General features: G+C 39.5%; 3 protein-coding genes across 3 annotated transcripts; 1 reads left to right on the forward strand and 2 right to left on the reverse strand.

The window, feature by feature from the left end:
- The first annotated feature begins 6,955 nt into the window (after positions 1–6,955).
- On the forward strand, positions 6,956–8,651 carry LOC133851835 (putative expansin-A17). The gene is made up of 3 exons (XM_062288430.1): positions 6,956–7,091; positions 7,245–7,566; positions 8,214–8,651. The coding sequence occupies exons 1-3, from the start codon at positions 6,956–6,958 to the stop codon at positions 8,521–8,523; spliced, it is 768 nt and encodes a 255-aa protein (XP_062144414.1). The 3' UTR covers positions 8,524–8,651.
- Positions 8,652–9,999: 1,348 nt separating this feature from the next.
- On the reverse strand, positions 10,000–12,675 carry LOC133852747 (protein COP1 SUPPRESSOR 2). Its single transcript, XM_062289495.1, has 6 exons — positions 12,432–12,675; positions 12,061–12,330; positions 11,801–11,924; positions 11,402–11,475; positions 10,989–11,146; positions 10,000–10,372 (listed from the first exon to the last, which is right to left on the reverse strand). Exons 1-6 carry the CDS (start codon positions 12,533–12,535, stop codon positions 10,209–10,211), a joined length of 894 nt encoding a protein of 297 aa, XP_062145479.1. The 5' UTR covers positions 12,536–12,675; the 3' UTR covers positions 10,000–10,208.
- A 509-nt stretch (positions 12,676–13,184) lies between these two features.
- Positions 13,185–14,271, reverse strand: LOC133851691 (germin-like protein subfamily 2 member 4). The gene is made up of 2 exons (XM_062288229.1): positions 14,064–14,271; positions 13,185–13,944 (listed from the first exon to the last, which is right to left on the reverse strand). The coding sequence occupies exons 1-2, from the start codon at positions 14,170–14,172 to the stop codon at positions 13,397–13,399; spliced, it is 657 nt and encodes a 218-aa protein (XP_062144213.1). The 5' UTR covers positions 14,173–14,271; the 3' UTR covers positions 13,185–13,396.
- Between the last annotated feature and the right edge of the window lie 1,156 nt (positions 14,272–15,427).

The following is a 15,427-nucleotide window of genomic DNA, read 5'->3' on the forward strand; positions in this document are numbered from 1 at the left end:
AAGTTCAAAATCCTGGAAATCCCGTTCTATACAGGCCTTGAAGATCCCGTGGAACGCCTGGATAATTTCCGTGCCCACATGGACCTCCACCGAACACCCGAGATGGTGGCATGTCGAGCCTTTCCACTTACCCTCTCGGGTAATGCTCGCGATTGGTTTAGGAAACTTCCACCGAACTCCATCCGTCACTTCGACGACCTCAGAAGAATGTTCCTCACGCAGTTCATGGCCAGGAGGGTCAGGAGAAAGCCATCTGGATCCTTGATGTCACTACATCAAGGACCTGAGGAGTCTCTCAGACTTTTTTATGAGGTTCAACCAGGCGCGGCTCGAAGCTGAGGCAGCAACCGATGACTTTATATATGGTGCCCTTTTTCAGGGAATCCGAAAGGATGGAGCTCTCATGGCTGATATAGCCTGGAAGCCCCCTCAAAATCTGGACGGCTTCATGAGTAAGGCTGAGAAGTACATCAACCAGGAGGAAACGCTCCGAGCCCTACTGGGAACCGAGCAGACTCACCCATCCACTTCCGAGCGTTAGAAGAAGAAAAAGGATCCTCAGAAAGAAGAACGTAGGCGTGTTCCAGAAGGAGGGGAGGCAAGACCGAAGCGAGACCAGGAGTCGCTTCGAGATCACAACTGGACCCCCCTCAACGCTCCCATCATGGATGTTCTCTTGGAGATAAAGTGAGACCCGATGTACCGAAAGCCCAGGCCAGTACTCGTAAACCCGAATTCACCATATGCAGATCAGTATTGCACTTTCTACGACACTACCGGGCACCGCACCGAAGCTTGCATTTCCTTGAGAATCTTGATAGAACGTTTCATAGAGAATGGGAAGCTTGTCTGATTCCTTGCAAATCAAATGATTCTACTAGACCTAGGGCACGACAATCGCCCCCGAGAAGATGACAATCGGTTCCACCGGAATCAAAACCATCGTCGGAATGACCGAGAAAGAGATCGGGAAAGAGCCAGAGAACCAGAGCGCAGAACAGATCCTCGGGTTGACCGAGAAAGAAGCATGAGCCGAGCTCGGCTAGCACCACAGGAGAACCTTTCGGAAATACAGACGATTTTGGGGGGTTACGGAGGAAGAGGAGAATCCAGCTCGGCTCGGAAGGCATATGCAAGGAAGATAAGGGATTTCAAGGTATACTCGGTGCAGAAACCTCCAAAGTCCCGGAAACGAGATGCCCAGGTGATCAGCTTCTCGGACGATGACTATGCAGGGGTATCTCTCCCGCATATTGACGCTTTGGTATTAAGCTTAGCTATTGCCAACCACAAGATTCACTGCATTTTAATCGACAAGGGGAGCTCAGCTGACATCCTCTATAGGTCAGCTTTTGAGCTCATGAAAATCGATAAAAGGAAGATAATCCCAGCTAGGCATTCGCTAGTTGGATTCACAGGAGAACAGGTGCTCCCACTCGGGTCGATCGAGCTCCCGGTCATGGCCGGAACATACCCAAAGCAAAGGACTATAATGGTCCGGTTCCTAATAATAGATCGACCTTTGGCTTATAATGCCATCCTCGGAAGAACATCACTCAATGAGCTCCAAGCTGTAACCTCTACCCCCCACCTAAGCATGAAATTCCCCACCGAGAAAGGGGTCGGCGTTGAAAAGGGAAATCAACGGATGGCCCAAGAATGCTACATTACCAGCCTGAAAAAGCTCCTTGAAGCTACGGGACTTGGAGAGAAGACCAAACACAATGGGAAGTAGCAATCACAGTTGGGGGAGCCGGTCGAAGAATTGGAGGATTTTGAGCTCGGTGACTCCAAGAAGAAGATCCAGGTAGGCTCGCAGCTTTGCCCAGAAATAAAGGAGGTTTTGGTGGAGTTCCTCAGACGAAACGAAGACGTTTTTGCATGGGGCCACGAGGATATGCCCGGGATACCCCCATCCGTGACTGTCCACAGGCTAATGGTCGATCCAAGTCATCGACCGATCAAATAGCGAAGAAGAAGTTTTGCTCTTGAGCGGAATCAGGCGGTAGCTGAGGAGGTGCAGAAGCTCCTACAGGACGGGTTTATCCGAGAAGTGGATTACCCAGAGTGGCTAGCCAACGTGGTTTTAGACAAAAAAACCTCCGGGAAGTGGAGAATGTGCGTCGATTTCACTGATCTCAACAGGGCATGTCCCAAAGATAGCTTCCCCTTGCCTCGGATTGACCTGCTGGTAGACTCTACATCCGGGCATGAACTCCTCACGTTCATGGACATCTTCTCGGGGTACAACCAGATTCACATAGATGAAGTCGACCAAGAAAAGACATCTTTTATCACAGACTGAAGCCTTTATTGCTACAGGATGATGTCGTTCGGTCCAAAAAATGCTGGGGCCAAGTACCAGAGGCTGGTTAACAAGATGTTTCGAGATCAGATCGGACGAAACGTAGAAGTGTATGTTGACGATATGCTAGTCAAGAGCATCTGAGCCACCGGCCACATAGCAGATCTGCGGGAGACCTTCGAGACGTTGAGAAGTCATCATATGAACCTCAATCCGGCGAAGTGAGCTTTCGGCGTCTCCTCTGGGAAGATCTTGGGGTTTATGGTCTCGCAGAGAGGAATCGAGGCAAATCCCGAGAAGGTGAGTGCAGTCTTAGAGATGCAATCTCCACAGACTTCCAGGCAACTGCAGCAGCTGACCGGGAGAATAGCGGCTTTAAACCGATTCATCTCCAGATCCACAGATAAATGTCTCCCGTTTTTCAAGATTTTGAAGAAAGCATTCGAATGGAATAGCGAGTGCAAGGAAGCCTTCGGGAAGTTAAAAGAATATTTGACCAATCCGCCACTCCTAAGCCGCCCGGACGAAAAAACTTTATCTCTACCTAGCAGTATCTCCCTCGGCAGTCAGCTCAGCTTTGGTCCGAGAAGAGTCAGGTATCCAAAAACTGGTTTATTTTACTAGCAAAGCACTTCATGGAGCTGAGGAGAGGTACCCACGGATCGAAAAGTTGGCCTTCGCCTTAATCGTCTCGGCATGGAGACTAAGGCCATATTTTCAAGCACATGCTATACGGGTATTGACCGAGTATCCGCTGAAGAAGATATTGCAAAAACCAGACCTTTCTGGCAGGTTGGTAAGCTGGTCAGTAGAGCTGAGGCAATTCGACATAGAGTTCCATCCTCGAACTTCTATCAAGGTTAAGGTCCTAGCTGACTTCCTCCTGGAATTCAGTATTACACCCGTGAGCGAAGAACTGCCCAAGAAGGAGACCTGGGTAGCATATGTAGACGGTTCCTCAGCAAACCGGAAGAGTGGAGTCGGTGTCACTCTTGCAAGCCCGGATGGAGAAAGTTTTCGATTTGCAATCAAGTTGGATTTCGTGACCACCAATAATGAAGCGAAGTATGAGGCCGTGTTGGCCGGGCTTTCCATAGCTCGGGAGATGGGAGCAAAGAACGTAGAAGTCAGAAGCGATTCTTAGGTGGTAGTGAGCCATGTGCAGGGACTTGCCGAGGCCCAAGGTGAAAAGATGATCCAATATCTCAACAAGGTACGTGAATTTCAGTCTAACTTTAGCAGGACGGCTATGACATAAATCCCTCGGGAGGAAAATGTCGAAGCGGATGCCCTCTCCAAAATGGGCTCTGGTACTGGCCCCGATGTCAAAACATCTACCAACGAAGTCGTGGTGGAAACCGAGCCTACAATCAACCCGAAGTTCGAAATGATGGAAGTTGAGGGCATACCCGAAGTAGTTATTAGCTCAATTTTACCAAACAAACAGTTAGCAATTCAATCACCACAGAGATAGTCACTACAATCAAAATAAGTAGAAAATAAATCAACCAGTGTTTGGTGATGAAATGAAAATATTTTGAAGAACTCTTCAAAAGTAAAACTACTTTAGAGGTCAGCAAACCTCGAAGACATCCACTATAGAAGATTTGTGTTGTAAATTGTTTTTAGTTACAAAACTTTTGTAACTCTAAAGATTCAATCTTGTAACCCCGTCAAACAACACGTCCACCTCCCATCGCATTGCTTCAGAATCTATGGCCTTCTTCAAACTGGAACTTTGGCAGTTGTAGGCTATTATGTGGTTTGAATGACTAACAAGAAAACATAAGAAAGGTTTAATATGTTTAGGCTGAAGAACAAGAGAAACCTCTCCAAAACAACTAATAAATTGTCTCTCATTGTATGGAAGTCACGATATGTGAGTCTTACATAGAAAGAGAGGAAACAAGACTTCTTAAGCTGAGTCGGTTAGGGTTTCACAATTTTCTTGCTAATAGCGTTCGAACGTGGTATGACTGCGAGTCCAACCGAATAATTCTGCCTAGCATGATCTTTCTCCCATTCGAACGATGTTTGACCGGTCTATTTTGTAAGACTTCTGATCCACTTCCATTTGAACAACCATCAATTGCTCTTGCAACTAGACGATCCTGCCTTTGAATTCTTGGTTCATTGTAAAAATTTCTCATTCAGACGCCCCACCAATCAGGACTCTAACCGAGCCATTCTATTTAGATTTTTAAACTTCTATTGACAATCCATTTTGACCTAGTAAATATTGGATTTGTAACATTTTCGTTATATATAAAATTGTAGCCCTTTGAATCAGTTCTTAACATATTGCCTTCATCTTATGCCGAAGTCAAAAAATATGTTTGTTTTACTCCGACTAGGTTTATGCTGAACTGCATTCACATGAATTCTTATGTCTTGGATCAACTTTTATACCGACTTAACCCTAAACCTAAAACTTAATTCTATTAAAAGGCCAAAGTTTATGGAAAGTCAGTGTTCCTCAGTCCTATTCATGGTGCTGGCTGAAGCTACTGAAGTTTAGAGTAGAAGCCATATTTTCTGAAATAGGATGTGAGGACTGGCAGCAAAATACATCTCTGGTCTGACTCGTGACATCCATGTGGTGTTCTTCTCGAAAAGTTTGGTTATAGAGTAGACTCTCGTCTATCACTCCCTTTTTCATCCGCATTAAAGCGTCCCTCCTCCCTACCTTGTGGGGGACCCCACAGGCCACAACCTCTTGGTGAAGATTTTGGCCTCAATTCCTAACTGCGGCCTCTTCTCTTAACCTTTAGGTCAGAACTTTGTTTGGACCGGTCTTTATGCCCATTTCTAATTCTTTCCCCGTTGCTGCTCTTGATGATATAGTTAGGTCTTAGTTTGTTAACAATACCTTCATATTGGACTTTCCTTTGACCCCCTTGATTGGTTTGATTCCTTAACCCCCCTCCCTCCCACAAACAAACAAACAAAGGAAGAAAGAAAAAGATAACAACCCATCTTGTGGTTCTTACTTTAATTTTATTGGAAAAACACTAGTTAATTATCACATACCTAATAATTACAAATAGGTAAATATAACACACACTCTTAAGTATATACTTCCTACGGTAGTAGTAAAAATTATTATTAAATTTTAGATAGATTACTATTGAATTTTGAATTCAAAAATAATTTTTTACTGTCATGTCAGGCAATATAAACTTAAAAATGTGAAAGTAGGAATGTGTGTAGCATTTTTCAACCTAATTTTCGGCATCAATGCAACTTGCATATAAGGAATAAAGACAAATATTGGATTTCAAAAATCTTCCTTTGGCACTTAATTCCTTTGTGCCCCACTGCCCCATGAGTGACGGTGCCTGCAGGGAGATCATCACAGATGGCATCACCCATGTGCCATAAGGGTGGAAGTCCCACAAGACATGCCACAATATATGGCACTCTACACATGGAAAAATTATGTTTACACTATATAGATGCATTTTATTCCTTTATTTAAGACGTAATTTCGATCTTGATAAAGAAGTCACGGCAGTTGCGTGTGCATTAGCAATTGCATGTTACAGCAATCACAAATTAAAAAAAAAATAATAATAATAATAAAATAAAATATAAATTCTGACTTTCTTTTGTTCAATTGACTTTGATTTTCAGTAGTCAAGTCTTCTATTCTATGTATTTCATATGAAGGTACTTAGGTAAACAGAATTTTAAATCACAGAATTCAAGCTTGAAGAAATAATTAATCCATGTCTGGAAATTTGCATTTTGCTCGTAAACTGTACCATTGACGTACCACGGATAATCCTCAACTGTATTAATTAGTTAATTCTAGTGCATGTCTAATCATGTACTAAAGACTCCCGATCGGTAGTTTCCATTCGGCCCATTTGTAATCATAATCGTTAGCATCAGCTTTTCTAAATCTTATTTTATTTTTTAGATGTAAAATGTAAAATTTAAAAAGCCTATTGAATCAAATTCGCTTATTGTTCACAAAATTAATTAAGAAAACACAAAAGAAACCAAAAGTTGTACCATAAATCTAAAGGAGTAAAAGTGGTTCCTTTAACATTATTGTAATATAAAAAACTTTCTTTTTTTCTCTCTCATTTCTCTAACAGTTATTTGAAACAATATTTAAATAATTTCTCTTTCGTCTTTTTTTTTTTCCTAACATTTAATTTAAAGAATAATTAAATGGTATAGAAAAATAAAGTAATGCTAGAAGTCTCTTTTATGTCATTTTTGTGTCCCTCTAATAATAATGTGGCTTTTAAAATTTCAATTGGGCTTGTGATTGATCGTCACTATTGTCTATTGAGATTGATTTGATCAAATTGTGATTTTAAAAGTCACCTCATTTTTTGAGGAACATAAGAAAGACTTATAGAATTACTATAAAAGTGACTTCTAGAATTACTTAAGAAAAGGAAGAATATTCAAATGGCCAGTATAAGAAAGTGATAAGTGAAGCTATTGTGAAGTGCATTTAAATAGGAGAGCAAAAAGTAGTTTAATTCTCTAAATTGAGGAAAAGGTTTTTGCTTACGACTAATTCTTATCAGCTATCCTAATTCCCTTAATAGCTATATATTATTATAAATAACTGGGGATCGACTCGCCATCTTCAGCATCAAATTAAGCAGGTGCTTCTTTGAGAGAGAGAGAATGGAAGAGATCCATGTATTCACTAGTTTTATATTGTTTCTGGGGTTATTCACCACAAAATTTAGAGTAGCATTGGCTGATTGGCAACAAGCCCATGCAACTTTTTATGGCGGAAGTGATGCTTCAGGAACGATGGGTAAGTGCAACTTTTTCCCGTTTTAGAGCTTAATTATTAGCAACACTAGAAATTGTTTTTTGCACAACATGCATGGAGATATATATATATATATATATATATATATATAAGAGCTGATTTGGTGATCGACGATTGGTTCTCTTTAATTATTAGGGGGTGCCTGTGGTTATGGAGACCTCAACACCGATGGTTATGGCATCAAAACGGCAGCTCTTAGCACAGCTTTGTTCAACGATGGCAAGTCATGTGGTGGGTGCTATGAGATAGCGTGTGACGCGAACCAGGATTCCCAATGGTGCCTCAAGGGTACTTCTATTAAAATTACGGCTACAAACTATTGTCCCCCGAACTATGATCTCCCTAGTGATGATGGTGGTTGGTGCAATCCTCCTCGACCACACTTCGACATGTCTCAACCTGCATTTGAGACAATTGCCATTTACAGGGCTGGAATTGTACCTGTTCAGTATAGGAAGTATGCTATAGTTATAATAACTAACTTAATTTTAATTTGTTTATCATTCTTGATTATCTGCTAATTGCCGGCGTAATTGGTCTTTTTATGTTGGGATAATTTTATAAAAGGATATCAAATTATACGCCGTTTTTAGATAAAAGTACCGAACGAGCAAACATCTCAAATTGGGGTTTCTAAACGTCTCACTTAAAGGTATTCCGTTAAGATTTGCTGTTAAATCCTAATCGAGTACCCAAAATATCTGTCTTTTTTTAAAAAAAAAAAAAAAAAAAAATGCTAAGATTTAGGTGTTGGTCAGAATTTACAAAAATACTCATGCCTAAATCTTTGAAAAAAAATTATAATTTTTTTTGAAAAACAAATGGGTATTTTAAAAATTTTGGCAGGATTTAATAGCAAATCCTAACGGAGTACTCTTAAGTGAGACGTTTGGAAACGTAGATACTCAAATTTAAGACGTTTGTTAGTTCAATGCCCATTATACCCTTATCTCAAAACGGCGTATAATTCGATACTCTTTTATGAAATTATCCCTTCTATGTTTACCTTTGTTTATCGCATGCTTTTTGGTCTTTCTACTACTATACCTATGCCATGCAATATGCATACGTATTTATTGTACGACATAAATTTTAATTCACCAGAGTTGGATGCAAGAGTAATGGAGGCATTAGATTTACCATCAACGGGGGAAATTACTTCGAACTAGTGCTCATATCCAATGTAGGGGGAGCTGGAGATATCTCTAATGTTTGGATCAAAGCATCCGACTCAGATCAATGGGAAACCATGTCAAGAAATTGGGGTGCCAATTGGCAGAGTCTACGTTATCTCAATGGCCAGAGCTTGTCCTTTAGAGTCCAAACCAGCGATGGAGAAATCCGCGAGGCTCTAGACCTGGTGCCTTCTGATTGGAAGTTTGGCCAGTCCTTCAAGAGCGATGTTCAATTCTAATTCATTTTTCCTCTTTGGTTTTGGATCGCGCTCTACTGACGTGGCATTGCCCATCAATATTCCTTATATGGTTTCTAGCGTTATTTTTTCTGTATTATTTTCGAGTTGTACGTGGCTCAACCCAACATGCTAGGCAAAATATTATGTAAGCCGAGAAGCGTGGACTAAATATAATATAATATGTTCATATTCATAAATCTGAAGATTCTACTTTTATATTTTTTAACCGGTAAAGATGAATCAACAAAGAGAATGATATTATTCATCTTTTTCTCTGCCAGAGTTATTATTATTCTTATTGTTATTGCTCTAATTATTTTGTTATATTTACCCCCCTTCAATTAAATTTTAGGTTATTCTGCATTAAGATTGGATTTAAAGGCGAGACATTTACTTCTATAAAGTCCATCTTGGAATCGACCTTGAAATTATTGTTTTATGCTCTGTTTGTTTTAACGTAAAATGTTTTCCGCCGTAAAATATTTTCAACGAAACCACCGATGACAAGATTCTATCACTGGTCGGCAGGATTTCAGGGATGGAAGCCAAAATACGGCAATAGATTCGAACTACCAACAAATTTCAATACCCGGTGGTGACAAATTCTCACAAATGTACGTGCAAGAAATAAGAGTTTAAATCTAAAAAACGTGAAAACCGTAAATCGTTTTTCAAAAATTAAAGAGATTTTTACGGTCAAATTGAAAATATTTTCTTGTTGACCATAATTTTCAGTTGCACCAAACAAACGGAGCATTAGTGGGAATAGATGGTCTATCTATTATATAGAAGGATGAATCACATATTGACCTTCAAGACCATTTAGTATGCCACCAATAAGATGTCGAAAAGCAGAAAAGATCACAAAACAAACCCACAAGGACAATGTTTGACTTGAGAAGTTGAGATACAGAAACAACTGGTTTTCAGGGCTTCTTAATTAATTAGGTTCCATATGTAGCAAGTAAGCAAGTAGCAGTGATTTCATCCTAGTAGATAAAACCTTCCCCATGCAAGCAACCCACAGTAAACATCCAGACAACAGCACAGCACAAATTGCAATGCATGGAGATTCGAAGCAAACGGACATTGTGGATGCTTACCACTTACCTGTCTCAAAACACCTATATAAGTACCTTAAAAATCTTGCTGACTAACCTTAACGCTAAAGCAAATACTGCAAATCCTTTGGCAAGAATGCATCTCTCCATCGTAAACTGGAAAAACTAGAAAATAGAGATCCAGATCAATGTACAAAAGCATTATGTATTAACGTTGAATTTAGACTCGAGGGTTGACAATGCAAAAAATTGAAAAATGATAACCCTAAATTGATAATTTTTAAAGTTCATGAGTAGCAAAAGTAGTAAAATATCGTAGAAGTGGTAAGTAAAGTTTTTCCAATATACTTTTTTGTTTGTTAAAACAGGAGTTGGACCCATCAGTTGACATCCGCATAATACAAGTACGTAGATCTACTCAAATAATGTACAGTTAGTAACTTAGCATATCAAAAGATTAATGGTACCAACAATTTCTGCAGCAACAAGTGTAATGTGTCACTTAATTTAACAACCGGGAGCTGCAAATGTAGCATAAATGACATGTCATAGGACACAAATCAGTACAAAAACCATTCTCGCAACTTAGCTATAGCTGCAATTGCGACAAGAATCAAGTGCAAGTTATCTCCGCATCACACGGTGGCGTTCTCGTTTGCGAAAGCGCTCTAGCATGAACTGATCTGTTGCAGCTTGCCTTTGTCCTGCTGCATCTGTGCCAGTCTCATTTTGTTTGGATCCAGCGCCATCATCCTGTACACTTCTGTCTTTGTACAGCTCAGGATGTTCTGCGGATTTACCATTTGTTGTCAGAAAAAGGTAAATGGTTCAAAAGAATAACAAGGTAAAAGGCCCAAATAAAACTGCAGACTAATAAAACAGATACAATACAGAAAAGTTGAATAAAAGGTTGACACTTACAAACCAAACCAATCCAGACTAACCTGGCCTTTCACCTCCCTAGTTTTGTGGGAAGTCAATCAAAGGTAATGTACTCATATAATTGATAGTCCGTTTGCCCCTTCGCAGGTCAAAGTGTATTTTTAAACAAAATCATGGAAAGTGTCCTACTTGAGAATATATTTGAAAAAAATGACGGTTGAAAATATGAAAAAAATAATAATAATAAATTTTTTTAAAAAAAAAATCACATTTTCAAATCATAGGTAAGGGGATGCATTTTTAAAAAAAGCACAATTTTGAAGGCTAAACTGCAAATTTACCAAACACTTAAATACGTTTTTAAAAATTACGTTTTCATTAACTATGTTTGGAAATTGCAATTTTTTTTTACTGTATTGAAACCGCTAAACTAAACAGACACTAAAACTGGCTGGATTTGCTACCATTCGAACGGCCCACAAAAATAAGAAAGAAGAGATAAAAGAAGCAAAGATAAGCAACCTCTTCTAAGTTTTTCAGCATAATCCCTGCCACGTTGGAAATAATCAGCACTGTAACTTGATGGAATGGTAAATTCTGATTTCGTCCGACCCATGAGCCTCCTCTCTTGCAGAATCTTTTTGGCAGCCTCTGTTTCCTCGATATTTCTCAACTTGTATCTGCAACCGTTCAAAACAAAGAAAGAAATCCAATTGACAATTGAACAGGGCTATAATAATCTCTTTCTTTATGCATGTGGTTATAATCATGACTGTCTCATGATGGCAGTAATGCACCTCAAGGCCAATAGACCAGTCTTGTTAAGGAAAATAGAGATCAAAAGTAGCATTGGAAATATACAAAAATGGGCAGACAGATGATAGAAAATAATGATAATACATATCCTGTGGAGAAGGAAAGGAAATTGGGCATACTCAATAGGAAGCTGAACCTCAGCGATTCCAGTGGTCCACTGAGTAGAGCTTTCTTCTGAGTTTCGTCTCTTCACCTGCCAGGAAAGAATAGGGCAAGGCAATGAGAAAGGCAAGGAGAGGATCTGGTAGCTAATCCTAGTAAATGGGATATACATACATTCTTCGTTATGTCTAGTTTGGCCCAGTGCATATGTCCACGTGCTTTTGGTCCATAAATAAGTAGAGCAAATAAAGTAGTAAAAACATTCATAAGTCTAAATATTTATCCACTGATTTGATTCTTGGAGTAATATTAGAAGTTGTCAACTATGTGACAGCCGTACGCCAACCAAAGCATGGAAGGGGAACATTTTGGACTAAGGAAAGTACAGAGAAGATGGAAGACAATGAATGAGTCACCTTCAGATGGTCAGGGATTTTGTATAATTCATCTTCAGCACGCTTTAAGTCGTTCTCAACTTGGTCTGTCGGATCAATTTTCCTGCCCCTCTTCTTGGCCAATTCTTGTTCAACGTACTTTAGCCTATGCAAATTCAAATTTAGATTAAATTTTTTTAAAAAAAGTGGCAGCATTTGAGCGTTCATAGTACTCATACAAGATTATAAATATATATAACTGGAAGAGAAGAGAAGAGATGAGATGAGATGAGATGACATACATATTGGGATCTTCAACCATGACAGCAGTTTCCTGGGCGAAGTTGTCGTGGAGAACCAAGTCTTCCTTCTCGGCGTCAGGAGCACCGGCAGCGTCGTTCTTAGCACTGTCACGATGGCCGCCGACTTTAGCAAAGCCAACCCCAAACCCTACACCTGGAGAGCCCGTTGTTTTTGAAGACGATGACGATGATGCATTAATAGAAACTGCAGGGATCCCTGACTTCCTCTCCCTCTGTTTCTGCAGGAATTTCACCTCCTCCAGTGTCATCCTATTCTCTCTAACTAGAGTTAGTGATAAAATCCAAGGAATCATTGAAAGAAATAATCTAGTAATAAAATCCAAATTATAAATTGGAAAGAAACCCTATACCTCCTTTCTTGTTCGTCGTCGGATATGACATGAGGGTCTCCCTCCCCTTCTGCTCCTTCCTCTGCCCTTCTCTTCCTGAAATTCTTCTTCCTCTGCAGCTCCATCGAACTCAGGCAAACCCCGACCCTCAATTAATATATATATATATATAAATATCCAAAAAGTCCTCACTTCTTCCTCTCAGACTCAGATTCCGCTCTTCCAAGTCGAGGCCCGAGGGAGGATTTGCCCCTTTTTTCGAGTGCACATATTCACGATTACGCGTGCGGGCGTGCCCTACTAGAACGCACCGTTTCTGGCACTTCCCTCAAAACGCATACCTTTCCACCGTTTGGATATTTATTATTTTATTTTATTTTATTTTATTTTGGGAGTAGTCACTAGCCATTCATTGAGATTTGTGGGTTCTCCATTAGCTTTAGAGTTTTCTAAACTTAAACACCAAAATGCGGTTCCACTTTACCTCCCCTACCCTACCATGAAATTTATGTTTTAACCACAACCACTATCCATAAAATTATATAAATTTATTTTGTTAGCATAAAAGATGGCCAAAGTCATTTTCATTCCAAATTGTTGTACCAAACTTCACTGGTTTATTATTATTATCCAACTAATCACCCACAAAATTCTTATTATGAATTCACAAGTGCTGTACGTATCCATGTCTAATCACGTATCATACCGCAAATAACAACTATTGGCAGACCAAATTCCTCTTTCCCCCTTTTTCCCTTATTTGAATAGAAGAAGAAAAAAAAAAATTATATTGGCATACCAGAAGAAAGTCGCCAAATTCTCGGTTTTAAATTACCTTTTTTATTCTTCTCTTCATAATAAAAAAAAAAAAAAAAAAAAAAAAAAAAAATTACATTTTTTATTCTTAAAGTACCAAAAAAAAAAAAAGACCCAAACATTACTTCCCCAGGGAAATTTTAAGCTCTCTGCAGCTTATATAATTTGACTTAATTCTTCTTGGGAGCAAGCTTCGACTTGATTTTGTCAATCTCTTTGGTACCAACCTGAAAGGCTTTTGTCAACACATCGTCTGGGACGGAGGGTGTCGCCGTGAAAAGTGTTGCAGCAATGGATTGGGTGCCAGGCAATTGGCTATTGAAGGCGGAGATCACAGCGGCGGCCTTGTCGCCATTGTTCTTCTGAAAATGAACGAGAGCCTTTGGGAACACGAAGATTTCACCTTTCTTGATTGTTTTGGAGATGAGCTTGTTTGCTGTAGTGATGAAGCCTACGTCCAATTCGCCATCAAGCACGAATACAATCTCTGTGGCACGCGGGTGCGTGTGAGGAGGGTTAAGCCCACCAGGTGCATAGTCAATGCGCGCCAGTGACACCCCCAGGGTGTTGAGACCTGGAATCTTGTCCACGTTGGCCACTGTTACAATTGACCCAACTGAGTTGTTAACTACTCCTGGCTTAGCCAAGCCGTCGAAGAAGAAATCAGCTGCCGTAACATTTGCCTCCTGCTTGCATGCAAACCCGTTTACCTTTAACCCTATTACATATATATAATAAGAAAACAAATCAGTCCAATGATTTGGTCTTAGCAGTTGAAAACAAAAAAGCTCCATGTTTTCATTCAGTCGAGGCTACCAAATCAACATATTATTATACCTGAAGAGGGAACAGCAACGCAGATATCCTGCAGGGTGTCAGGATCAGATGCAACGGTACTGGAGATTGCAGTAAAGACGATCAGATATGCAACAACATTAGCCACCATCCTTGGAAATTTGAAAGGGATGGCAAAGAGCTCTTTGATTGATATATATTAGTGAAACTAAGAAAATTAGGGTTGAATCTTTGGTTTGAATATGGAGAAAGAATGGGCAGGCTGCTTTATTTATATACACATACAAAGAACGAATGGTTATTGGTTACAGATAGAGAGAGAGAGAGAGACTCTGAAGTCTGATGTGATGCTCAAGCAGAGAAAAGGATTTCAACTTAAATGACAAGCAATCCGAATGAATGAAGAGCCATATTAAAATTGTTATTTTTTTTTTATTATTATTTGTTTCATGGAGCAAAGAAATGATGATTGAAGAAGAAAGTTACGTACATCATAATGTTTCTGGTTTCTTTTGTTTGTTGTTGTTGGTGTTATTATGATAGACTGTTTGTGTTGGTTAAACTTCACAAATCGAAGCAATATAGGTGGGAAAAGCAAACTGCCAGCCTAGCCTTCCGGCTTTTAAAGAGTAAACTTGCTAATTAAGAGACAACTTGATCAATTAAACCAAACACGTACAAGTGCAAATTCAACGAGGTCAGGTTGTTCGTTGTTGAGAGATGGTAACGTGATAACTTATAAAGGACATAAAGCAACTTTGCTCCGTACAGTCAAAAAGACGTCGCAAAAACATTTTGAACAATTTATCGATGAAATAGTAGGGAGGGGAACATTGCCATCACCCACCGACCAAACTTAATTCAAACAACTCGCCGCTGAGGTACACAGCACAACTACTGCTTTGTTTCGCCTTCACTTTCGTAGTACTAGCTGTGTATTTATTTCAAAGTTTCTCGAACAGAAGTTAACTTTGTGTATAATCAAAATAAACATAGTTTAGTCTTTGTCATGCGGAGATGTATACTAATTCTGAATACTAGCATTAATTAGATAAAGGACAAAAGAATAGAAATTTTCCTCTTGCCTTATCCAAATTAATGTGTTTTGGCATCTAAAGTAGCATAAATTACTCTCGCAATGACATTGTTGCACAATATTATTATTGGATAGAGAGCCCCCTTGGCCTATGATACGGATGGACTGTAAAACTTTTGCAACCTCCAATGAGATATTGACACATCATTTAAACACATAATAAACATTAAACATGAAAATACCGGATTTTATACCAAAAAAAACAAAACCAATGGACAAAAGAGTACTTTTTGAGTTTTCTTTTTTGCAAAGACTCCATTAGATCTTTAGTCGTCTCTGTCTCTGCGCCTTCTCCTTCTCTTAGCCAGTT

Source organism: Alnus glutinosa, chromosome 12, assembly GCF_958979055.1.
Source record: "Alnus glutinosa chromosome 12, dhAlnGlut1.1, whole genome shotgun sequence".
NCBI classification, from domain to species: domain Eukaryota; kingdom Viridiplantae; phylum Streptophyta; class Magnoliopsida; order Fagales; family Betulaceae; genus Alnus; species Alnus glutinosa.